This window comes from Xenopus laevis, chromosome 2L, assembly GCF_017654675.1.
Source record: "Xenopus laevis strain J_2021 chromosome 2L, Xenopus_laevis_v10.1, whole genome shotgun sequence".
NCBI classification, from domain to species: Eukaryota; Metazoa; Chordata; class Amphibia; order Anura; family Pipidae; genus Xenopus; species Xenopus laevis.
The window spans coordinates 89,555,143-89,581,941 of record NC_054373.1 but is presented as its reverse complement, the minus strand read 5'-3'; the positions used below and the strand labels follow the sequence as shown (position 1 = coordinate 89,581,941).

At 37.4% G+C, this 26,799-nt stretch overlaps 1 protein-coding gene across 5 annotated transcripts; it reads left to right on the top strand.

Moving 5' to 3' along the window:
• Nucleotides 1–1,459: 1,459 nt before the first annotated feature.
• On the top strand, nucleotides 1,460–26,799 carry stk40.L (serine/threonine kinase 40 L homeolog). 5 transcript variants are annotated; one of them, XM_018246731.2, is made up of 11 exons: nucleotides 1,460–1,607; nucleotides 14,379–14,498; nucleotides 15,126–15,211; nucleotides 15,985–16,128; nucleotides 16,441–16,668; nucleotides 17,237–17,289; nucleotides 22,044–22,159; nucleotides 22,882–23,026; nucleotides 23,658–23,777; nucleotides 25,127–25,208; nucleotides 25,847–26,799. In XM_018246731.2, the coding sequence occupies exons 1-11, from the start codon at nucleotides 1,460–1,462 to the stop codon at nucleotides 26,090–26,092; spliced, it is 1,488 nt and encodes a 495-aa protein (XP_018102220.1). In that variant the 3' UTR covers nucleotides 26,093–26,799. The 5 variants fall into 5 exon arrangements, with proteins under 5 accessions (XP_018102220.1, XP_018102221.1, XP_041438083.1 ...); XM_018246732.2 differs by lacking the exon at nucleotides 1,460–1,607 and adding an exon at nucleotides 1,643–1,663; XM_041582149.1 differs by lacking the exon at nucleotides 1,460–1,607 and adding an exon at nucleotides 2,962–3,086.

The window sequence follows — 26,799 nt, the reverse complement described above, 5'->3', positions numbered from 1 at the left end:
CTGGAGCAGCACTATTTACTGATTCATTTTGAAGAAATTTTTTTTCCCATGGCAGGAACGGCCCTGGATGAGCTGATGCATGACCCACAAAATATAACCAAAATATCCTGTGTAGTTTAACCCTAAAATGGCAAAGATAGTCACTATCTATTGGGCCTGTGTTTGGTCGTCTGTGTACCTGACTTTTTTGAATCTATGTCAGGACCTATGTGACCATCACAGAGTGGCATTCTCCTGTCTCTTCCTCCAGGGGGCCCTGTAGTTCATTATGGCAATTGTTATCTGGTAATTCTATGTGGGGGTTGTGGTGACAAGACAAGATGTACAATAACAGTGAATTGCTATCAGGGCCCTTTGCAGACAACCTCATTCTCACAATTACAGATGTCTCCTCTATGTTTATGCCACTTGATAGAGTTTTTGTGCCACTCAGAATGTGCCTTAGGAAGGTCTGCCAGTTTAGGCCTAAATTGGGCCTATGCTGCCTTTCCATAATTCCAGGCCTGGCTGTGTCCTCCAGGTCCCTCACAATTGTGGATTGGTCTGCTCTATTTTTGTGCCATTAGAAAGGGTTTCTGTGCTACTTCTAACAGCCAACAATCCTATACACCCTCTCATTTCAAGAGAACCCACATTCTGTGTTTCACCATGTTTTTCAGGTTTTACCAACATGTGCTTGCTGTATGTGTTTATTGGTCTGCCCTATGAGTCTGTACTTATAGAGCCTGTGGGTATACACTCATATTTGATATATGTGATCTATGTAATTTGAACATCTACAATTTCCAACCAGTCTATCTCGTTGCTTCCTAATGTGGAGACATTGCTGGCTGATCATCTACACACCATGACACCGAAAAGCTGGCCATGCCAATCTTTCCTTCTAAGTTTGTGAATTCTGTAAAAGAAGTGAACAGGTATTTGTACAGTCCATGTATAAATAAAGAGCATAAAACATGTGTATAACGAGTCTACATTTTAAATAAGTAACCAATAATTAAAATTGCCATGATTTTCTTTTTTAAAATTAAATAATTGATACAAGTCTATGTGTATTCCAAATCTTATTGTGCAACAAGATATTGGATTACATCAATCAGCATAATTGCAGCTGCATAACTACACTGTCCTAGACTAATGTGATGCAATAATAACAGTGAGGTGTGAGACTCTTTCTGTCTTCTTTCATCAGTATAAGTGGCTGCAATTGTTATTCCAGTTTCATTATCTGGGCTTTAAATCACTTTTGTCAGCAGCCAATCAGAGCCGCTTTCATTCACAAGCATAAGCCATTCAGCAGCGCCATGATCTCATCATTCTCGTCGCTGTAGGGGCGTGGTTACACAGACCGTGAGGGTTTGCTAAGTCAAGCCAATAGGAGGTGATTTAAGTTGCAACAGGGCGGAACCGAAGCTTTGTTAGTCCTGTTTCGATTGGGTCGCATTTTTTACAGCGATTGATGCGTAATTTCCGTTGTCAAGTGCGCAGCGATGGAGAGCCGGGGTCGGTGAGCAGCGGAGGCCTGGTGGTCCGCTCTTGCTTACTCCTTAAGCCGAACCAGGGCGATGTGTCTGAACTGAAGAAGCAGGGGCAGGCTTGCGTCACAGGTGAGAGACAGTCGGTGTAGGTGAAGGGCGCGTGAGACACGGGAGAGAAGCAAAAGGTATAGAGTGTGTGTGTGTGGCATTTTGTAAGGACTGATATTAAGTAACACAAAGGCTTGCTCAAGTTAAGGGACTAGTAACATCAAAAAATGAAAATGTTTTAAAGTAATACAAATATAATGCAGAGTTGCCCTATACTGGTAAAACTGCTGTGTTTGCTTTAGAAACACTACTATTGTTTATATAATAAGCTGCTGAATATCAATGGGGGCAGCCATTCATATGAGAAAAGGCTCAGGTTACACAGCAGATAAGCTTTGTAGAACATAATGGTGTTATCTACTATTTAACCTGTGCCATATAGCCTTTTTTCAATTTCCACCATTGCTACACAGCTGCTTGTTTATATGAACTATAGTAGTGTTTCTGAAGCAAACAGAGCAGTTTTACCAGTGCATGGCAACAGAACATGATGTTTTCGTTACTTTAAAACACTTTCATTTTTTGGCGTTACTGTTTCTATTTAGTTTAAGTGTAACTAGTGGGGTGTGGGTGCTAAATGTAAGACATGCCCAGTGATTATTATATAGTGAATAAAGTACCCCCTCTTGTAAAATATAAGGATATTATAAGTTACCGAGGAGTTTCATGACCATATAAAAACACGAGGCCGAAGGCCGAGTGTTTTTATACAGGTCATGGAACTCCGAGGTAACTTCTAATATCCTCATATTTTACAACTGGGTGTACTTTATTTATTATAATACACAAATTTTAGTGAGTCATGTGACAGAAATTACATCACTACTCACCGTTTATAACTGATGACATCACTACTCACCGTTTATAAGGATATAATTGACAAGATATTCATGGCTTTTGTGTATTATATAGTGGATAATGTACCCCCTACTGTAATTTATAAAGATATTATGTTACCGAGGAGTTATGTGACCATATAAAAGCACGAGGCCGCAGGCCGAGTGCTTTTATACAGGTCACATAACTCCGAGGTGACTATTAATATCTTTATAAATTTTCAGTGGGGGGTACATTATTCATTATAATCTACAATTTCTGGGTTCAGTTTGTACTTTCTAACGAGTTCTTTGCTTTTTAAATTATGCCGTACTTTAGTATATTTAGCTGGGTACCTTTATTTCTTCTTGCTATGGTCATGTCACATGTGTGTTGCAGCTGGGATGTAGTTGTTTCCTTTTTTTCTTCACATGATTCCTCTCCTTTTTTGCACCCCCCCTCTGCATTACCAAAGTCTCCTCCCCTTTGTATACACTACCTGGAGTCTCTCTCACCCTCCCTTTACATTATCTAAGTCTCGCTCCGCCTCCCATCCACTCTGAAGGCTAGCTCCCGCACTGTGTGACATTTTCTTTCACTGCATCACAGACGGGTGAAGGCAAGGGAAGGAGGCGGATCGAGTCTTCAGAGAGTGGACGGGAGGTGGAGCGAGACTTTGGAAGGGTGAGGGAGGGGGAGCGAGACTTCAGATAGTTGATGCGAGGGGGAGTGAAAATGGAGAAGAGAAACGCTAGTGAGGCAGCTGCAGATTTTTTACTGGAGTGAGATCTGCTATGAAGGAAAGAGAAGCCGAAGGGAGGGGGTGGAGCGCGTTGTGGGAGGTAAGCAAATGCAGAGCCGAAAGCTATAGTGGTGGGAAGATCGGGTAGAGGCGATGGCAGCAGCTGCGAGTGCTGTCCCTTTAAGTTTATAAACGGCGCGTTCTGGCGTCAGAACGCGCCGTTTATAAGGATATAATTTACAGTCTGGTCCCATTGGGAAATGACCAGACTGTAGATTATAATCAATTACCTGATATGCTGGGCCAGTGCTCCTGTTTGCAGAAAACGGCGCCAGTCTGGGGTGTTCTAAGTGAGCTCCATGGCTCTATCTTCATTTTCTTTGTGTCTGTGTACATGTGCAGTAGAGTGAAAAGCCAAACTTTGTTTTGTTTTTAATAGCCCCCAATACCAGGCAGGCCATAATGGGGTGCAGACAGCCATGTTGGGGCAGAAACATGCATACAATGAATGAGAGCCACAACTTGCTCATTATGTGCATGATGTGAATCTCTTATGTGCATGCGTGCTATGCAAGATGGCAGCCAGCACCAGGAGCTCCCTCCTGCTATGGGTGACCTAGTGCTGTCAGGCTTTATTTTTTATTTTATTTTTTTTTAAAAAAAAAAAGACTATTGCCCAACCTGAGTGCAGGCTCTATTAGTGCATACCTCTGGCTGTGTTAAAAAAAGGGGTTACTGGACCCTTTAACATTCTGCAAAGCCTGCCAGGGGCCATGAAAGGATAAAGAAGCTGATCGCTCTGTGGTGCTCGTATTGGAGAACAATGGAACAGTGCAGTTTTCTGTTAACAGGAGCACCAGCCCAGTGCATAAGGTAAGTGATTATAATCACTGGGCCATGATTATAATCACTCAGTCACATACCCAGCAGAAACCTACTTTTTGATGCAAGTAATTCTTGCTGCTGTGGTGCAATGTGGTTGGACCTCATTGATGGTAGCTGTGTATTTTTTTTTATTCTATCTGACAGACACATTTATTATTATTAACAATTTATATAGGGGCACTTTCAAAGATATTCAATCTTTTACGTCACACCCTGCCCCAGCGGAGCTTACAATTTAAGGCCCTTATCACATTCACACATTTTATGGCCAATTTTATCTGCCGTCAGTTAACCTTCCTTACAGATTGTGCCCTGGCTGGAAAAAACTTAGACCATTAGCACTGCAAAACAGCAATTCTATGCGCTCCACCATTGTGCTGACCAAAGTAGCTGCCTTATGGACTAATCTAGATAAGTAATACTTCAGTATTACCAACTTTTTCCATAAAAAAAAAATGTGCTTGGGTCCATTGTGATTTACCCATTGATGAATACATGGATCTGTCCCATTAATAAAAAATAAAATATGTACATGTGTATGGACAGGTGTTACAAGATGGGGAATCGATTATTATTATTAACATGTATTTATATAGCGCCAACATATTGCGTAGCACTGTGATGTGTAGTTTAGATAACTACTGAATGACTGTAGTTAGATGGCATTTAGCGATATGATAATGTATATTGTAGATGTCACCTTGGTAAATGAAGGATAGGGACCAAGGATAATTTAGAGCTTAGTTGACTGTATGTAATAAGCATCATTCTGCATTTAAAATGCAAAACTTTTCGAGTCATTCTTGATACATACTAGTAGATTTGTAAACGAGATTGTATTAGAGACTAGCATGTATTACGGCAGTCAAATGTGTTTGTATTTGAATACAAATGAAAACCGAAGCAGTAATCTGCAGTTCTATTCACACTGTGATTGCTTGGTTTGCAAACAGAGTGAAGCCTTAGTTATAATATGTGAGGGAACGAAACAATGCAGGCTATCCATTATGGTTATTTAATGCAGTATAACTAGAGTAGGGGGAGAGAGGTTTAGGTGAACATTTGCATCAGCTGTATTCAGCAGATACTGCTTTGTAAACCCTATTTTGAATTTCAAAGGAGTAGGAAAGTCTGATACCATTGTTTATTGTAAGAAAAATAACAGATGGGGTTCTTTGTTGCCCATGGGAAATTGCCTCACCCACGGGTTTCCTAAAATTCCCTTTTAGAAAAATCAAGATTACCACCTGTAAAACACCTTATGTTCAGTGATGTAGAGAAATAATGAGAAATTGATGCCTTCTACATTTCCAAAGGTATTTTCTCTGTTTTGTTGTGTCACGGTAGAGGTGATTTTCTGTAGGGGACAAAGCATCCCATCTATCATTGCCCTTAGACTGTGGAAAATACATGGGTATTATTTTATACTGTGAGCATAGTGCATTGCTTCTGATTGCTCTTATGTGAGGGTAAAAGAGGCATGCTGACTTATGGTATGATATTATGCCAAAAATGCATCATTGGCAAAGCCATTTGATATTGTTTGATGTGGTCATTCACATGGCTAAACATCAATGGATCGTTGCTTCATTCAGTCGCTCTAACAAGACGAATAAATATTGTTAAAAATGCTGCCTTGCAGTACTGGTTTCTTGAGTTCGATTCTGACCTGGACACTGGAGCCGATTCACAAAAGATGAAAAATAAAAACTGAGTGTTGTTTATAGCATGTGTTAAAAATGGCATCGATTTTTAGATTGATTCACTAAAAGCTCACTTGTCTGACTTAAGAAGCGATGACCCTGACTGAGTAGAAGTCTCTTTACTGTATTCCAGTCATTCCTATTCCTGGGAAACTTGATATAATTCCTAGACACAGAATGTAGTGCATTCCGGACCTTCCCAAGGCACTGTGAAAATGTGGGCTGCAACATTCCACCATATATCCCTCCCAACTTTCTGGAAATTGCCATTTGTGGAATAAATTAGGGGAAAACAGAGGTTTCACCATGCCAGTGACAGCATGGCTTTTGTGTGTTAGTGACTGTAGGTAAAACTCCAGCTCCTCACTCACATGAAAAACTGTTTGGATGCCTGGGTGCACGATCAATAAATTCAGCAAGAAAGAGAGGATCAGCACTCACAGGACTTAAAAAATAATAAATTTATTGTGAAATTATGGACTAACGTTTCGGCCCTCCCTAGGGCCTTTCTCAAAGTATCATACTAACAGTACAATTGTCTTAAATACACTTACTGGTGGGAAAAGCAGCTAAAGTGACGTACATGCCTTGTCACTAAGTCAGCGACCTTTTCAAACAAACCCACATTAGTAGTACTAAATAATCCATACAATTTAAAAACATCCCTATATATATATATATATATATATATATATATATATATATATATATATATATATATATATATATATAGTAACAATCCATGGGGAAGTCGGCACTCACGAAACATGGTACAAACGTGCCTGGGTGCAGTGTCCAAAGTATTCAGAACTACAATTCAACAGAGAAGGTCCGCACTCTCAGGTCTTAAAAGTAAAAAAATGGTTTATTTTAAAAAGACTAATATACATATATATAACGTCGTCATCTTGTAACGTATTAACAAATAAAGTTAAAACCAAAGCAACATGTAACACTATCTACTTTGTAGCAACGTTGTAACATTCCCATATGATAGTATACCCTACATGAACAATTCAATTGCTTGTGTTACGTTAATGCTGAAAGTTGAGAAGGTATTTAAAATTTGGCACTCGGGATACATCTACTGATCTTACACGTCGATGTATTTCCTCCATAAATTACAGTATATGCATAAAATCACTATTTACCAGCTAAAATAATTATTCCCTTATATATTCAATTTCCGATCAAAGTAATTTTATGTGGCGCTGTTACTCATAAGGAGGTCCACCATCTATTACCACTTTGTAGGGTATACTATCATATGGAAATGTTACAAAGTTGCTACAAAGTAGATAGTGTTACATGTTGCTTAACTTTATTTGTTAAATGTTACAAGATGACATGAATTTTTTAAGTATATATATGGGGATGTTTTTAAATCTTATGGATTATTTAGTACTACTAATGTGGTTTGTTTGAATAGGTCACTGACTTAGTAAGTGTATTTAAGACAATTTCACTGTTAGTCCATAATTTCACAACAAATGTATTATTTTTTAAGTCCTGTGAGTGCTGAACCTCTCTTTCGTAATATATATATATATATATATATATATATATATATATATATATATATATATATATATATATTTTCGTAGCAGACAGCACCTCATGTCAGGTAAGCCATTTTGTGGCTGCCCCTGTGCACGGAAAAATTAGCGTATATTTCAATCAAGAAAAACCAGCACCAAGGGACTTTAAGTATGAAAAAAAGTTATATTTAAAACATATGTATCACGTTTCGTCGGTGATACATATGTTTTAAATATAACTTTTTTTCATACATATGTTTTAAATATAACTTTTTTTCATACTTAAAGTCCCTTGGTGCTGGTTTTTCTTGATTGAAAAATATATATATATATATATATATATATATATATATATATATATATATATATATATATATATATATATATAAATAATTTTCAATCAGTAAGGGGATTTGTTCTCTTAAGGCAAATTGGCACCTGAGAAAATTCATATGCGTCTTTTTCGTTTGGGGTCTTTACATGCCACCTGCTTTGGTATAGCCATGCATATTGGGCATCAAACTGTTTAGTAGACCCTTGGCATTCATATTTAGGATGTTATATCATTGTATGTAAGAAATTGGGTGAGACATTTGCGGCAAAGTGCAATATTTTTATGCGGTTTCCAGAAATGTCATAAAAAACACTGCTTTTAGTGTAGCTTTGCAGTTTGATAGTTTGGAGTAGAAAGACATACTGCGATTACCCATTTTGGATTTGTCAGAATGTGTAGTTTACAAAACTATGAGTTCACCATCATTTTTTGTAGCTTTTACCACACCTAAAACTGGCAGTATGTTTATAAATTAGGGTAAATGTAAGCCATCAAATAAGTATCCACATGGTAGTTTTTAGGGTCTTTATATGCCATGTACTTTGATAAACCTATGTACATTGTGTATCAAACTGTTCATCACACCCCTGGCATTCATATTTTGTGTTTTTATCTTGGTGCCTAATGATATGTGGGAGAGAACATACTGCAAAATGGAAGCTTTGAGGTGATTTTTGGAAATGACCCTAAATTGTTTTTAGGAAAGTTTTGCGGCTTGGTATTTTGGAGTAGAAAGACATGCATACCCAATTTGGATTTGGTGAATGTGTACATTCCAAAAATATATGGTTTTCTGGGGTGAACATACATTTTTGTTGTTTCGTCCCTTAAAAACCCGAAAAATGTGGTAATTTTGTAGTAACTGGAAGTACAGAACTGATAGCTCTTATGGGGTGTCTTAATTTTGGTGTCCATATATGTCACATACACATAGGGGATCAAACTGTTCCGTGGACCCTTTGTGTTCATATTTAGGGTGTTTTACCTTGGTGCCTAATGATATGTGGGAGATATAATGCCGTAGACTGGAAGCTTTGAGGTAATTTTTGAGTTTTATTAAAAAATAACTTTGCTATATAACTACCCATTTTGGAATCATCAGAATATGTTCTTTCCAATAATGTCAGAACTAGACCTGAAGACACCGGGGATACTAGGTTAGAGGAGATGACTCTACTTAATAAACAAGCAAATCACCTTAGAAGGGACTGGTTCAAAAGCAAAGGAAAATATAATGTCCCTTTAAGTATTTAAGGGGGTGGTTCACCTTTAAGGCAACTTTTAGTATGTTATAGAATGGCCAATGCTAAGCAACTTTTCAATTGGTTTTCATTATTTATTTTCTTCTTTTTCTTCGGACTCTTTGCAGCTTTCAAATGGGCGTCATTGACTCCCTTCTAAAAAACAATGCTGCATTTGAAAGCTGCAAATGTATTGCTATTGCTTCTTGATATTCCTGATCTTTCTATTCAGCTCCTCTCCTATTCATATTCCAGTCTCTTATTCAAATCTGTGCATGGTTGCTAGGGGAATTTGCACCCTAGCAACCAGATTGCTTAAAATGCAAATTGAAGAACTGCTGAATAAAAAGTTAAATAACTCAAAAACCACTAAAAATAAAACATGAAAACCAATTGCAAATTGTCTCAGAATATCACTCTATCCATCATACTAAAATCTCAAAGGTGAACCACCCCTTTAAATTCCCAACTGTCTGTGACAGCACTGCTTACTGCTGCACCTATATGCTTCTTGATAGTATTTCATGCAGAAACTATCATCTTGTTTGGATAAGCAACAAAATCTCGCATTAGATACAAGTCAAATGTTGAAACAATTTAAAAATATCTTTAAATAGTATATTAAACAATATACTTGAATTATTGCCAGCAAGGCACAGGCAGTTGGAAAGAGTATCTAGTAAAATGTGTTTTGTTGCTGCATGTTTCCTTGTATAAGCCAATGTTTGGCTCTGTCACAATACTGTGTAACAACTTTAACGCTGTCTTTGCAATCCCATTCTTGACTGCTCTTATATTGTTTTAAAAAACAAGTGTTAGATATCCTTGTTTTTTTAGTAGGAAGCTTAGAATCAAGTAGAAACAGGTCTTAATATGTACTTATCATGTCTGTGGGTGAGGTGAACAATTGCAAAAACTAAAATTGGTATATTTTTCTAGAGCTATATATGTTACTTTTTCTTTCTCCCACTTGGAGAATGTTTTAAACCTTCAATGGAAATAATGACATTCGTTTTCTCTTTGACTTACTGAGATGAAACAGCTGTGGGTGGTGGTTTCGGTTTACTAAGCTGCAGTTTTTTTTTTATAGTTTTCTTCCGTGAAATAAGTAGTGCCAATTTTGGTTTTGCTTAGTCAATCCGTTGGAACTTTGACATTTCCATCCTTTCTTGACAGGCTGAGAATGATCTTGGGAATCCTGAATACCTCCACCCCATTCATATTTTTAGCCAGTTTCTGTTGTTTTGACTGCATTTAAGTGGTAAAATAATTTATGGTTGTGTGAAAATGTGCATTTGCTAGTAGAGGCGTGACTTGCATGCATTTAAGTGAGATTAAAAAAAAATGCACATATACAGTAGATATTAATTTGCTTAAACTGGGATTTGCAAGAAATAGTTAACATATAATATACTGTTAGCATGCACTGGTAAAAGTGGTGTATTTGCTTCTGAAAGACTGGTAAATGCTTGTATTTGTATTACTATAGTTTATATAAACAAGCTGCTTTGTAGCCATGGGGGCAGCCATTCAAGCTGGAGAAAAAGCACAGGTTACATAGCACATTATCGATAAGCCCTGTCCAATACAATGATATTTTATTACTAATCTGCAATGTAACCTGTACCTTTTCTCCTTTTTCCCAGCTATAATGGCTGCCCCAAGGTTACACAGCAGCTTTTTTTATATAAACTATACTAGCTTTCTGAAGCAAGCACACCGTTTTCACCAGTGCAGAGAAACAGTACATTATATTTTAATTACTTTGATGCACTTTTTCAGTTTTTGCTGTTACTGTTCCTTTAAGGTTTTTGAAAAGTTAGCATAATTTCAAGCAACTTTGCAATGTTCATCAATTAAAAAATATGCAGCACTTTCATGAATTTTAATCTAGTAATATGGTTTGGATACAGTTATCTAAGCCTAGCCCCTTGGTCTCCTGCTGATCTGGCTACTTTCAGACTCAAAAAATGTAACAGTAGTCAGATGTCCTCCGGCTGTCTTCAGCCTGCCTCCTTTAAATCCCTCAATTCCCTGCACACTTGTTGTTGGTAAGGAAACAAACATTGGAGTGCAATGCATTGTGGGCTATGTAGTTCCTGCATGCTGTCTTTAAGCTGTGGAGAAGTTGTTACAATTTGTAACTTCACTGTTTTTGTTCCTCCTTCCCTGCCAGTATTTCCAATGATGCAGAAAGAAAAGAACTGTTTTGCAGCTGGATTTCCGCATGTAAAGATACTTTTTGAAGGAACAAATAACAGTAATGGGTATATAAGGGGCTCTCCAAATTTGGGTTTAGAAGCCAGAGTTCCCTTTTAAATTATAATTTAAATTAATATTTTTAGTGCTGGGTACATCCATTCATGTGTTGGCAAATTAACCAGCACAAGTCCAATTCTGCGGTTCTGCCTCCTCTTCCCTTCATCACCTCCAATGCACCATAAAATACCTGCTGACCACCAAATTGGTCAATATCCATATTTTATGGATATTGGTTGGGATTTTTAGCCTGCCAGACATGCACAGTTGTTTTTTAGTGTAAGTTTTATCTGCATGTGTGGCTATCTTAAGACCCCTGTCTGTCATAGCAGAAAACAGTTGAATGTTTGGGATACAATGAGAGAGTATTCTTAATGTTGATGATCCAAAGCCAGATGTCATTCTAGGTACTGGTCCTTCAAATCAGCCACAGGCACCTTCAATCAACACTATAGTAAATATAAATATAATTCAGATAAATGTTAATTGATTCTAAGTTTTTGATCTTTTGAGACCCTGGCTCTGGTTTTAAGTGAATATCTAAAACAAAAACACTCAAGAACACTTCACCACAAGGCAGCAGTAATCAAAACCTCTGTGCTTCATAGGCCTGAAGTCTGTACTCCAAATTTGGGAAAATACTTAAAAGTATTTGAAACAGGCTCCAGTTTGGTCATAGGTTACATGCAAGTATTACAGTACTGAGTCAGCTGGGCAATATTGCATTTACAGCTATATAGCCTTCTCCCATCCCACACCATGGATGACTGGTGAGTTGGGACGCTCCTAACTAGTTTTGTTATTCAGAAAGTGTTCCTAGTGACACCCACACATCTGTTCCATGTTAATGTGACAATGAACTTAGAACTTCCTTTAATATAAGATACTGTAAAAAGTTTTCCTTTAATATAATATACTGCCAATTTCTGCTGGGTTAAATATATACAAGTGTATCCTGTGTGAAAACTGGCACAGCAAGACTCAATTCTACATGTTAAAGGCACACTAAGGGCTCTTACACACTTGCTATGTTCCCTTTGAGTTCCTGCATTTCACCACAGGGGAACATCAGAAAGAAACGCTCTTCTTGATCATCAACTTGATGCATTCCACATGCAAGTGAGTTCAACCTGATCTTTAAGAATGGGCTGCATTCATTCTTGTGTTCTTCTGCAGCAAACGGAGAGATCCATAGCATGGGAACGCAGCAAAGAGCCCTAAAGCTAGTTGCACATGAAGATATTTGTGTTGGCTCACAAATGGATACTAATAGCCATGTGCTATGGATGTCCTCTGGTTTGGGCAGGTACTCCAGGTACTCATTCTATAGGAAGATTCCCTGATATTTGTTCCCGTTTTTCTTGCCCAAACCATCCAATATCCATAGCAGATGGGCCTGCAACACCAGAAATGAAATTCATTCCATGCCATATTGAAGTATCGGTTCATTTTTGCTTGAATGTACATGTTGTTTTTCTGGTAGTGGTTTTAGGATCTGTTCAATAATGTGCATTATCTAACGTTCTGTTGAACATGGTGGGACTTGGTTTAGATAACATATAAAAAAGTTGACAAACAAGCTGCATTAAAAATCAGGGGTGCTACTTCAAAGAAATATTTTTTGCTGTCTTTTTTATATGTAAATATTTGTCAAGTGAAATCATTTTCATTTTTACTGTACATTTACATTTAAAATAGATTCTGCCTTGGCAGGCATCACAGCTGGAAGTTATCCAGAATATGACAAATAGTCATCTGTTGTGCAAGACTACAATTAATGTCAACTAAGGCACTTTCTCATGAACTTACTCACTGTAACGCCTACATTTTTTTTAATGTGAAAGTCACACTCAAGGCGGTCTTTTCTGGTTTTCTCTTCTGTACTTTTCTGCTGGTATATGCCCCCGTACACTCTTTAAAGGAACAGCTCAGTGTAAAAATAAAAACTGGCTAAATAGATAGGCTGTGCAAAATAAAAAATGTTACTTATATAGTTAGTTAGCCAAAAATGTAATGTATAAAGACTGGAGTGACTGGATGTCCAACATAATAGCCAGAACACTACTTCCTGCTTTTCAGATCTCTAACTCTGATTTAGTCAGCGACTTGAAGGGGGGCCACATGGGACATACAGTCATCTGAAAAAGTTTGGGAACCCCTCTTAACCCCTCTTAATTCTTTGGAGTTTTGTTTATCATTGTCTAAGCTTTCAGTAGCAACTTCCTTTTAATATATAACATGCCTTATGGAAACAGTAGTATTTCAGCAGTGACATAGAGTTTATCGGATTAACAGAAAATATGTATCATAACAAAATTAGCCAGGTGCATAAATTTATGCACCCCCAATAGAGACATTAATACTTAGTTGAGCCTCCTTTTGCAAATGCAACAGCCTGTAGACGCCTCTAAAAGCCTTTGATGTCTGGATTCTGGATGGCGGTATTTTTGACAATTTGTCCATATGAAATCTCCCCAGTTTAGTTAAATTTGATGGCTGCCAAGCATGGACAGCCTGCTTTAAATCATCCCATAGATTTTCTAGGCACAGAGGAGGGGCAGACAATATTTCATTGACAGCTGAGATTTTTGAATGAGCTTACAACAGCTATGAATGCTTTAATAAAAAATTTAAATTGATTTCATGTTTAATTTGAAAAGGACTTTTATTATACAGCTTTTTGTTTCTGGGTGACCGGTCCACTTTAAACAATAAATAAATGGGTGGTCTTAAAAGGCACCACAGTGTACCTACGTTTGTCGAAATTTTTGCTAAAGCAAAAAGAATTAGCATTTGTGTTGAAAATGTGTTTGTTTAAAGAAAAGCCTACTAATGTGCAACTAACTGTATTTTTTTTAAACAGAAGTCACTAGCATTTTACAGTGTGCAAAGCTCACTACTTTATTATTTATTTGTATCCAAAGTACAGTAACCATACTTGTAAATCAAAGCTGCACACACCTGTAACTATAGGCTTGTAAAGCATCTCTGCAGTTTACCTCTTTAAAATAAATAGACTTAACCTTTTTTTTCGTATGCATTTACCAATAGTATTTAAAAAATTGGCTTGATTTGAAATGCTAATATTTGCCAAAGCATTTTTAAAAAAAAAAAAAAAATAATCCACATTTTTAGTGTGAGCAGTTCCACTGTATGTCGTGTGAGCTTTCTCAGGGCATTGTGTGCTTAGGAACAGTCTGTGAAATGAGTAGGTGGAGAAGCTGATGTGCTGCAGTCTCTTGCTTAAACGGCTATTTCTCTCTATTTTTCCTAGAGGACAAGATGAAGAGGAGAGCATCTGAAAGGGATGTCGGAGAGACTTCAGCAAGGTCCAAAGCTCTCTGCAGTAGCATCTCTGGAAGTAATGCTAAGAGGGCAGGGCCATTCATTCTAGGTAAGCGTTTAACCATTTATCCTTTCTATATAATTTAAACAAGAGAATACAAATGTAATGAAATTTGGCTTTCAAAGGCTTTTTGTACTGTGTTTCTCATATTTGTGTAATTCTAAATTATTTATTAAAAAAATGTTAAAACCAGAACAGTTTTCAAACTGTCGGTATTTCTTGTAGTAACAGTAGTAATGTAAAAGAAGGTTATAAGGAAGATTTATGTACAGAGGATCCCATACAGCAGTTGCCCAGGTAAGGAAACTGCAAACTGGCCCATTGCCTGTGTATTCATGGATGCATGGGATCATCTGAAACTTTGGAAAGGAAAGTGAATATACATATTAGCTCTTTATATTTTTTTGGCAAAAAATAATCTAGTTATGTTATAAATTATAAGTGTTTTTTTTAATTATTCCCTGTAATACAGGCACTGTAACACAACTTTATAAATCTAAATAGTGGATGTTGAAGGACAGAAATTAGGCCTATTGAAATTGAGTAAACTAATTATTTCCTGCAGTAGTTACTGCTAGAACTGTAGCCGTATGACTAGTATAATTTGGCTTGTAACATTGTTTCAGGAGTCAGAATGTGGAGTGCATGTCTTTATAAACTGCTGTTATTTTATAGGGCCTCGCTTAGGAAACTCTCCAGTTCCCAGTATTGTTCAGTGCCTGGCACGAAAGGATGGTACAGATGACTTTTATCAGCTAAAGGTGAGATCTATTATTTATGCAAAACTTCTCGAGCTTTGTCGTGTTGCATGCTGGTCATGATGCTTTTTTTGAAGTCCAGCCACAAATTCTCTGTGGGATTGAAATCTGGAATCTGACTTGCAAATCCCAGGACATTAACCTCAGTTTTAAACCATTCTTGTGTAGTCATTGCCTCTATGACTGAATAAAACATGAAAACCTCCACAGTGGTGAATAATTTGCATAGGCACACTGTCATTTAGGAGTAAATGATCAGATGATTTAACTTGCTGCAGCTCAGAGGCTGGCATTTTTAATACTGATCCATCTATGGGTGACAGAGACATGATGTTTCTAAAAATGGATTTATCACACTCTACATCAGGATGTACATGCAGGCTCCTTGCCCTTTAGATTGTAAGCAGGGTTTCGATTCTATTTTTATTATGTAACACTTGTTAATATTAAACCATGACCCCTTTTTTGTTATACATTTATGTAAAGCACAATATAACTTGCTGGTATAAATGGTTGTGATAACTGGACATAACAGTAATGGCAGACTGGGCAATTCTTAGCAGACAGAATGCAGAACTGATTTTTATTGACTTTAAACAGGGGGAGATTTCTATTTTTTTTAGTCCCCCTCCAACAGAGTAAGAAAACACTTTGTTATTGTAGTCTTGTATTTTGTCATTCAGTTTGTAGATTGGGAATAAACAATATTCTACTGTTCCAGGGTGTGGAAACTATTGTTTAAGGTATTATAGATGCCTTTTTTTTTTTTATTCAAGATCCTGAGTTTGGAGGAAAGAGGTGATAAAGCAGGGGAGACACAGGAGGAGAGACAGGGTAAAATGCTTCTTCATACAGAGTACTCCCTTCTGTCACTTCTTCATAATCAGGACGGAGTGGTTCACCATCATGGCCTCTTCCAGGTATACTATAGGTTATATTGCAACCCATTGCGTGATTGTATGAAATCACACAATTCTGATTTCAAGCCAGTCCATGTTTTTGTTGCTCCATCATGCACCCAGATCCAATTTTATATGCAAGTTGATCCTGGATATTGGAGCTGGCTGCTATATTTAGTAGACTTTTATCAAAACATTATTGTATCTTCATGATAACCTCAATGCAATTTTATATATCTGCATATATTAATGGCTAATTATGGATTGGATCTATGCCTGTTACTACTGACATATACCTGTGTGTGTTAAGCATTTGTTTCCTTGTTTGCTCAGGACAGGACCTGTGAGATAGTGGAAGACATAGAAGCCAATAAATTAGTTCGGAAAATGCGAAAACGCATATGTCTTGTGCTGGATTGTTTATGTGCACATGACTTCAGTGACAAAACTGCTGACCTCATCAATTTGCAGCATTATGTAATAAAAGAAAAACGACTGGGAGAGCGTGAGACTGTTGTCATTTTCTATGATGTTGTTCGGGTTGTGGAAGCCTTACACAAGGTATGTTCATGAAACCGTTCTCCCTTATATTCTCTTTTTATGATCAAAAGTAGTCAGTTACAGTTTAGCTAGATTAGTATTTATTCATGAATACCTGTGTTGATATTTTTATTCTATATGCAAATTCCACACTGTTCTGCCATAAGCAGGGGCTCGTATTTGCAAAATTGCATTTTAAACAAGACATTTACTCTACTGAACATTTTTGTAAATTGTACTTAAAGAAACATAGGCTTTAAAAGCCTTTTTTTCCTACTGCAGCAATAAGAGGTCACTGTAAGGAAGGTGGTGCAGTGGTTAATTCCCCATGCAGACGGCCTTCAATCAGAAGCTGTCTTTTCTTCCTGCTTTTTACACATGCAGTGGTAGGCAGGAATGCACATAGCACTCATGAGTGCCTTTTAATATAAACATATTTTTGTATTTTGCATTGCAGTTGGATTCAAAGCTAATGCCATTGGCTTATCTGTTATACAGAACATAAGATCACAGGACAATTATAATGATTTTGGGTAGATGCCTTGTGAATGAATAATCTAATTTGAATATTACAACTTCATTTTTACAGAAGAATATAGTACACAGAGACTTGAAACTGGGCAACATGGTTCTGAATAAGAGGTTAGTAAAACTTTTACCATTTGTACATGGCCTATGTAAAATTGCAGTTCTTGCATTGACTCTCTGGGTTCTTGCGATGCAAAAGTGCATCCCCTATTTTTCCACACAGAGCCTGATTAAATGCCAGGTTCCTGCTCTACAGTACTGAAAAAGCTTTGGTAATGCAGTAATAATATCTACAGACACTTCTAATCTTAATTTGATAATGCTTCATATAAGTAAGCATGAGGTATTTATTATAATAATTCATTCAAGCTTTAGAGCAAAAAGGTTGAGGGCTCAAGCACTTATTTAAAAAGAGTTAAGTACAAGCGTTGGCATACTAAAAGCTGCAAAATTGTGGTCGTCATATACTAAGCACTCGTACCTGGTGCAGTCTTTGTCTTGGGCTGGATAGAACATCTGGCACAAGGCACAGGGAGCTGTACCTAGGGGAAAACCCCTTTTAAAGGTATGTGCATGGTTCCCTGTGGCTCATGTTATATAAGGGGGTAATTTACAATGCAGAATACAGTATCAATAGTTTAAAAACAATACAATTAGCTCACCCCTCTCACCACATCTCCTACATGTTCCTAACTTATGCGTAGTTCAGTTTAGAGCGCCACTTACCCTGAGCACAAGGCAATGAATTGTGAAGAGGAAGAATTGAGAAAATTAAACTTAACAAAGTTGCATCTACAAAAGGAAAACTGTAGTTAATCTGCACCAAGAGAAGCACATGAAACAGTTTGCCCATAACCATTTATTTGAGTTAACCCTTTAGATCTACACTGATATAGAAATGCATCAGTGGGGAGAGAAATTCCAGATTTCTGTAAACTTCTGCCATGCCTGGTCTCGCCCTCCTTTCGCGAGAATCCTGGGTTGTACCCCCCCGAAAAGTTGATACTTTTGTGGAACAAAAAATGGGGTAAGCTCCCCAACTGCATATTAATGCGTGTGATGCAGCTCCGTAAATATCGTGCATTGCCAGGTCAATGGGAAGCCTGCATCACAAGTATAGTCTGTGTTAATCAACAGGTGTGCGGTGTATTAACTGCATTCGACACAAAACTGACACATGCACAGTGGAGCTTATCAATGATCTTACTTCTTTGGCTTCCTCTCTCTGCATAATTGCTTATTTTTAATTAAAAAAACACACACGAGAGCATTTTCTTAAAAACAGTTATATTGTGTAATATGTATATTTTACAAAGACTTGCCACTTAGCCAAAAGTATATGCTGTTCCCCGAGTCTGACTCTTAAAACATTGTAAGAGGAGTCTGTTATTTTCCACTTCTTTTATTCAACTGGTTTACAACATTGTTTTTGGAGCCAGAGCCAGGAGTGCAGAGAATGCCAATAAAACAGTATTTGTCTATTGAAATTGGAAAAAGAACTTTAAAACCAGAACATTATTAAATGTATATTGGAAATGGTTTAGAAGTATACTTTCTATCATTAAGCGAAACATTTTAAGTCCTTTTCTGTTTAAAAGAGGCTCATGTTTACAACTTAAGTGCCAGCCAACGCAAATTCCACTATTTAAATACCTACAATTACGACATACCTTCTACTCCCAATTTAGCAGTCTTACCCCCCAGCAATCCTGCCTAGTCATAGAAGAAATTCTTCATGATCCCAACCCAGCAAAGCTGGTGTCCCGGCTCTACCAGCAATTCCTTTTATCCGGCCCCAAACCTTTTCAATCGGCACAAGACTGGTGGAATACCAAAATTATAGGCCTTGACCAAGATAACTGGGACGAAGCGACAGAACACATATACACTGGCCTGATATCGTTGAAAGACAAACTAATACAATATAAAATTATGCACCATATCTACATAACTCCCACACGACTCAAACTGATGGGCCAGATCCCTTGCGACTCCTGTCCCAGGTGTCACCAGCAAGCTGCGGATTTCTTCCATCTAATCTGGGAATGCCATTACATACTAAGCTTTTGGACACAAGTTGTAAACTATCTAGCGGATAATCTTGACTTCCCAAGAATAATTTCACCTGCAGTTTGCCTTTTGGGGGTCCTAGAAGAGATAGTCCCAGCTAAATATACTCAAATCTCTTTTCGTATCCTACTCTTTTATGCAAAAAAAACTGTAGCCCTTCACTGGATGGGTAACCTCTCACCCTCTCTCAATGCGTGGATACAACTGGTTAACAAAGCAGTACCCCTATATAAGCTCACCTACGAAATTAGGGGAACACCAACAAAATTTGATAAAATTTGGGGCTTGTGGAATGACATTGACCCGACCCCTCTATAGTAGGTCATAGCCGAGTCCATCTCCTACTATGAAACCCCTCATGGTTTGCTATCCTTCGTATCCTCGAGGGTCCCAACCTAACCGTCAGATGTATAGTTCACCTGAGTTTGATAGTGTCCATCTCAACTGCTCAATAACTGTATTGTGTTATGCTTGGTGATAGCATGTGCCATATTTTCTTCCTGCCTAAATTGTACAGTCTAGTCTGCGAGTGTACTTATTGTTGTACGTATGATTGTTGTATGTGTTTAAAAATGAGAAATAAAACTTACCTTTAAAAAAAAAAAAAAGAGGCTCATGTTTATCCTGCATAATTTATTAACCTAGCAGATTGCCCATGCTTTGTAAAGACCTTTAAATACATATCCAAATGCATACAAGTTTATTAGTACAGGTATGGGACCTGTTATCTAGAATGTACGGAACTTGGGCTTTTTTGGATAATGGATCTTTCTGTAATTTGGATCTTCATACCTTGTCTACTAGAAAATCATGTAAATATTAAATAAACCCAATACGCTGGTTTTGCTTCCAATAAGGATTAATTATATCTTAGTCTGGATCAAGTACAAGGTACTGTTTTATTATTACAGAGCAAAAGGAAATTATTTTTAAAGATTATTTTGATAAAATGGAGTCTATGGGAGATGGCCTTTCCATAGTTCAGAAAGCTTTCTGGATAATGGGTCCCATACCTCTACTTATATGTTTAAAAGACCCAGACTTTGTTCTTTAATTCTATGTTCAGTTGCAGCAGTGACCTTAGTGAAAGGTCTGGGATTTAAATGGTCAAGTTTACCAGTAAGCTTATAGATGTTTATTTCTTTTGTTTATTAAAGTGAGTTTACAAAAAAAAAAACACCAGTGAGAATTTCGCAAGCTTCCTTTGCAACTACATGCTGCTCACCCCGATAACATTTTTCCCAATGGTGTTTTGAATAGATAGAAGAGCTTGTTTATGAAGTGTTCTCTTGCATTTACTGGGCAACTGGGCACTTACCAGCACATGCCATTTATGCATTATTGATAACCACATAAGGTATACGTATTGTTACTTCAGGCAAACTGGTTATATTAATTCACCTAGTAATCATCTTTTTGGGGTAGAAGTTTAGTGTATGCTCTGTGGTTTTACAACTGTATAGGTCAAAGTGTTTGTAAAAGCTTGTATATAGAGGCCATGGAAGTTAATGGAGTAGATTCCTTATTTGGAAGAGTCTGTATTATCCTGGGAAATGTATCCTTGTATTTGTTATTGTGACATAGTAAAACTCTTGTGTATTATATATTTGTGTGTGTGTCTTTATGGGAGCAATAGTTTGTTTTGATCGGGGTGTTATTTGTACATTTCCAAAGTTATATTCGTTATTAATGCTCACCGTTTTATTAGAATTTGAAATTTATTTATGCTCATGGGTGCAAGGCAGAAAAGGCACCCTTGAAATAAGAGCTGTTAGTGGCTTATTAGTTATGTTCCACAGAGATCAGCGTGGGCTGCCTTCAGATTTACCGGCTTATTCAGGGTGATTCATCGTTAAAAGTACAGTATGTTCTGTCCGGGATAATGAAGGGCCTTCTGCGTGTGTATACACACACCTTCCTCTTCTGTGTTTGTGAAACACCTGTGGTTCAACCTTGAATATGCACTCACATATATGCATTGCGTATGTTATGTATGCTTTATTTACATCTACATGGGAAGATGTGAAAGTTACCCTGTAACGAGGCAGCACAGTGGTGCAATGGACATTACTACAGCCTTGCTGCTCTGGGATCCTGGGTTTGATTAAGGCACTATATGCAGGTGTTTGGTATGTTCTCCCACGCGTGGGAAGGTCCATTAAAGTGCATTCCATCAGCTCCCTCAACTGTATTTTAGATCAATTAGTAGATGAGAATCACTCATTTCTGTTTTAAATGTATTGATGCATCCAACAGGCACGGAAGAGTTTAGTCACTTCAGAATGACTTAGAAGTGATGTAAACTGAATCTCTGTGACTGTAAAATATCTGTACCATTTGGAAATAACAAAGTCTAACTGTAAGTGCTTTGAATGCTAGTAGATTCCTCTCTAAGAAGATTTTTTTCGGTTTAAAGGACAGGGAAAGGTGAAACTTAACACCACTGCAGATCCTTCTGAATAATAGCTGCATCTTACAACTTGCAACAAGAATGTTAAATTTATACATTATGGACTTTCAATAGATTCACTTGTGAGGGTGCCAATCCCTGGTAGTGTGAGTAGCCTCTTCCTCATTGCTGACCTGAAGGAAATTAGAGGACTTTTTAAAGTGACAGTTGCTTTCCTAATAATAATACTTTGTGTGTTAACGGTTGCGTGGGCACAGTAGTCTTTTTCTTTAAATGAAATGACAGACGATAACAGACAGGCCATGCAGTATTTCTTTCACATTTCTTTGCTGTTGCACATATTATACTAGCCTTCCACTTAGGAACTTATTTTCATCTCCTATTCTAGGACTCATAGAATAACCATCACCAATTTTTGCCTTGGGAAACACTTGGTGAGTGAAGATGACCTTCTGAAAGATCAGAGAGGAAGTCCAGCATACATCAGTCCTGATGTACTCAGTGGTGAGTAATATGCATCTGATACTTGAACCAGAAACAGTAGGTTCATGCTGTGTTGCTGTAAAACTGTGTAGACTGTTGCATAGTGTTTAAAAAACACTGGTTATGACTACTCCTACTTTATTTTGTGTTAAGTTGGCCATACACGGGCAGATTAAAGCTGGCGATATTGGCCGTTTCGGCAGCTTATCTGCCCATGTGTGGGGGCTCCAGACGTGTCCTCCCGATCGATATCAGGCCAAAAATTGGCCAGATATCGATTTGTCAAGTTTGATTTTTTTTTTTTTGTACGATCCAGCTAGTTGATGCGGTCCTGTGACCTGTCGGAGCCTATTATTGGAATCCGATCGTTCGGATTCATCCGATATTGCCCAGCTGTTAGTGGGCATATCGGTTTAAGGTCGCCAAACGAGCGGATCTTGTAGTGTATGGCCACCTTAAGATGAAACTCAACTTGTCTCCTATATCATGTTAAACACTTTACTGATGTTTGTTCTTTTTTTAATTCTAGTTTACTGTGTTGCTGACCCCTACAGCATATTAATGCTGCAAAAATTTTTTGGCAGTCAAGTTGCACAACAAAAACTCTTGACTTTTATTCTTAGTAATCACATGAATGGATAATTTTATGTCTTCATCTTCCCTTGTATACTTACTCTGCCAGGCTTTCAGTAACTCTCTTATGCAGTTTCTACTGTTGACTGTAGTTTCTTTTGTTCATTTAGGTCGTCCTTACCGGGGCAAACCAAGTGATATGTGGGCTTTGGGAGTTGTGCTTTTTACCATGCTCTATGGACAGTTTCCTTTCTATGACAGCATACCTCAGGAACTGTTCCGCAAAATAAAGGCAGCAGAATATTCAATTCCAGAGTAAGTGCATTCTTCTACAATATGCAAAGTAACTGTGTAAAATTCAAAATTTTACTGTTGTGTATTCTTCAGAAAAATTTCCATGCTTAGTTTGATCAATAAAGAGCAGTTCATAAAGAAATCTGGTATTGCTTTATGTAAATTAAAACATAGGGTAGAGTGGGAGTGAAATATAATAAATAATTTCTTACTTGAATGGGGAACCATTACTGCAGTAATTGAGGGGGGATGCATAATTAATAAAAAAATAATTTTCAATATGTATTTCAAAATTTGTGTGTATTATAAGGGTATTGGCACTACATTTGGAGTCTTGGAGATGGCTGCTGCTATATTATTTCAATGGGACTTGCAGGCAGGATAAGCAGTGTAGAGCGATGGAGAGACAGATGCTGCTTTCATTAGCAAATTGCATTTACAAATCTTTAAGGCAATGTACAGTTATACACACAGGGAAGACATTACAACAAAAAAAGAAAAGCAAATCTACAGTATATAGCTAATTTTTTTGCTAGCAGCATATTCTATTTTTTCTGTTAAAAGGGTTTTGGTAGTTCAAAAGTTAATATTGCTAGTTAAAAAGACAATTTTATGTTTAACACTAACTAATCTAGAATTGCTTTTCCTGCAGAGATGGGCGAGTATCTGAAAATACTGTTTGTCTTATTCGAAAACTGCTTGTCCTGGACCCCCTGCAGCGCCTAACAGCATCTGAAGTTTTAGAGTCCCTTGGTGGCATCATATCTTCATGGTGGGTAATTAGTAGGCAATAGTAGTGGAATAATATTATGTCTCTACATTCTTAGTATTTTTTTTTTTTTTTTGCTATTTTTTTTATTAATATATATTTCAAATGAAAAGTGGTGATCACCTTCAACCAATTTTTTTGTACTTGAAAACGGTCGCAAAAAGTCCTTTTCATTTTAAGTGTAAGCACTTTCCTTTCATACTGACTTGTGTCTATAGTGACACCCTAATATATATTTAAATTTGAAGTGCCAAAGGTATTTTCTTGAAGGTGAACAACCCTTAAGTGTGTTGTGTTCTTTCTGCAACCAACTAGTTGGCAAAACAGGACACGTCCTATGCAGTTGAACTGGCACAAACAATTGTGTATGTGAATACACAATATTACATGTTACAACTATGGCTTGCCATCCTCTTGTTTTAAAGCTACATGTGACACCTGAGAATGGGAGATATACAGATAATTTTAAAAGGAGGGGGGACAGGCCAGGCCTGTACCACTGCAAAACCGTACAATGGGTAGATCAATACTTAATATCATGTAAAACGTAGCTTCAGAAATAAAATTGTGACAGGTGATAAGACAAAAGCTCCAAACTACTCTATGTAGTCAAGTGTAAGTCCAGTCAGATGCACAGGCAGACTAAAAAAATTTATGTCATGTAATAACTATTGGTGAGAACACAGACTACTTATACCATGGCAGATACGCATTACGTTGGCTCATCACCTTAGTGAGATTCGCTGTGCTGCAGCAGCACCCCTAATTCTTTGATCCACTCAAATTGCGAGAAGGTTTTCCTTAACCATCCATACACACAATTGTCTTTAATGCTGGCTCAATGCGGATAAGATGTTGAACAAGATTTAAGCTGCTCATCCATTTACTGCTACAGAGCAATATAAACTTTACTTACAACTTTTTTAAATTTAGGTTCTCTTTACCAGTTTTATTCATCTGCAGTGCTTACAAGCAGGGTTTTGGTGTGCACGCTACTTTGTTAGTTGAATAGTGGTCACCAATGCCTTTATTCACAATAAAATATGGATGCACAGAATCCAACATTCTGTTTGGCATTTGGCACTCTACCGGCCATTTTACAGGATTCAGTGCAATCTTTAGGGTTTTGGATCAGTAGAAAAGATATTTACACTTTCTAAAAGACTCTACAGTGAGTTTTTCAGAGGTTACAGTAGCTGATAACATGGGGAATCAGCTTTCAGTAAAGATGATATATTCAAATGTCTTCCTCTTTGGGGGGGGAGGCAGCTAACCTTTATAAGTGTGTGCATTCTAGAATCCTGTCATAGAAAATTGCTTTTATAATCTCGGTTTTGTTTACCTGTTTCTAGGCAGTCCATGTCTTCTCTTAGTGGCCCGTTGCAAGTTGTTCCTGACATTGATCACCTGACAAGTCTGGAGAACTCTCAAGAGGTAAATACAAGCAAGTCTCTCCTTGATAAGGAAAAGAAAAGTTTGCTTTGTTTCAGAGCCAGCAGTAAACATAAGGCTGCAAATGCTATGTATAAATCAGCCTCACTTCTTGCTCAAAAATTACTTCCATTTTTTAACTTAACCATAGAATGCATGCTGAACAGGATATATCCACTGAATTAGTGGCAACAGCGATTCTCAAGTCAGTAGAAACTAAGGTACCTGTAGTAAGTGAGTAATCAACCCATTTTCTATAGGTCCTTAACTCAGTTTTGTTGGTTGTGTCCTCATTCATGTGTCCTCATTCATCATTCTAAAGCAGAGTGGCAGTTTATTTTTTATTTATTCCAGGTAGTACCCCTAGATAGTGAAGCGGTGGGGAAGACTGTAATAAAAACTTCTCTCTATGAAATCCCACTAGGCCCTGTACCAGTGTGCTGCTCAGGCTTGCTTTAACTTTGTATTGAACTGTCAGTATTTGGTTTTTCTGCATTTAGTATCTATACATATTCTGTCCCTCTGCTCTTCTGGATTATCATTTAATCTACGGTACATTGTAAAAAGTTTTGAGCAAAAATCACTTAGCATGGTTTTGTAAAATGAGGTCTTTAAATAAAAAATTTTTTTCTCGCTTGAAGGCAAAAGTAACAGAGGAATCCTCACAGTATGAATTTGAGACCTATATGCGACAACAACTCCTGCTGGCTGAAGAGAAAAACACAATCCATGAAGCCAAAAACTTCCCACAAAAGCATCACTTCGGTAATTTCCCCCCCATCAGAAGACTGGGATATGATGCTAAGCCTGTAAGCCCATTGGATGCTGCCATATTGGCTCAGCGATACCTTCCTCCTCCACACATGGCTCTCTCTAATTCTCACTAGCGCATTACAATTCTGGACAATTCACCCTTGGAAACCTTGTTGGAGGGAAGTAGTTTTCCTTGACGAAAAAATTATACGGTGCTAGATATCTCCTCCTTAGTCATTCTTGCTTCCTTCCTGATTGAAAACCTTGTACTCATATGTTTCCCAGTCTTATGACGCCACCTTGAGTCCTAAAGCAATATTTTCCAGCACAAGAATATTGATATGATGTAGCATTTTTTTTAAAAACAGACTCTTGTACACACCATGACTTTGTTTTATAAGATTTTTTTTTCTTTTTTAATGGAGCATTTGTTGATTTCTTTTTTTTTTTTTTTGGAGTGCTGCTGTGCATTTCAGACAGTAGTGCGCAGCACAAAATTTTCATGGCATTAAGGGGTCTTCTATGAAGTTATCTTCAGTTGTTTTTTCCATGCCTCCCTTTCCCATCTTAGAGGGAAAACCCCTTTCCTTCACGAAGAATCTGCCTTTTTATGCAGATATATACATAGACATTAAATCTACCTCTGTTTTTTTAGCATTGAGTTCTGTAGCGTGGGCACACCTGGCATAAGAAAGTGTCTGCTTTGGAACATTTGTTTGGTATTCGTTGAGACAGTTTGTACCCCTTTAAACAAACAGGGTGACATAACCTAGTTAATGTGTACATATATAAATAAATAAATATATATATCCTTATATAGAGGTATATATTTGATATTGAA

Coding starts and splice junctions, on each gene's coding strand:
- stk40.L (XM_018246731.2), top strand. CDS start 1,460: ATGCGTAATTTCCGTTGTCAAGTGCGCAGCGATGGAGAGCCGGGGTCG. Junction 17,290..22,043: donor AACATGGTTCTGAATAAGAG/GTTAGTAAAACT, acceptor CTCCTATTCTAG/GACTCATAGAATAACCATCA. Junction 23,027..23,657: donor GCAGAATATTCAATTCCAGA/GTAAGTGCATTC, acceptor CTTTTCCTGCAG/AGATGGGCGAGTATCTGAAA.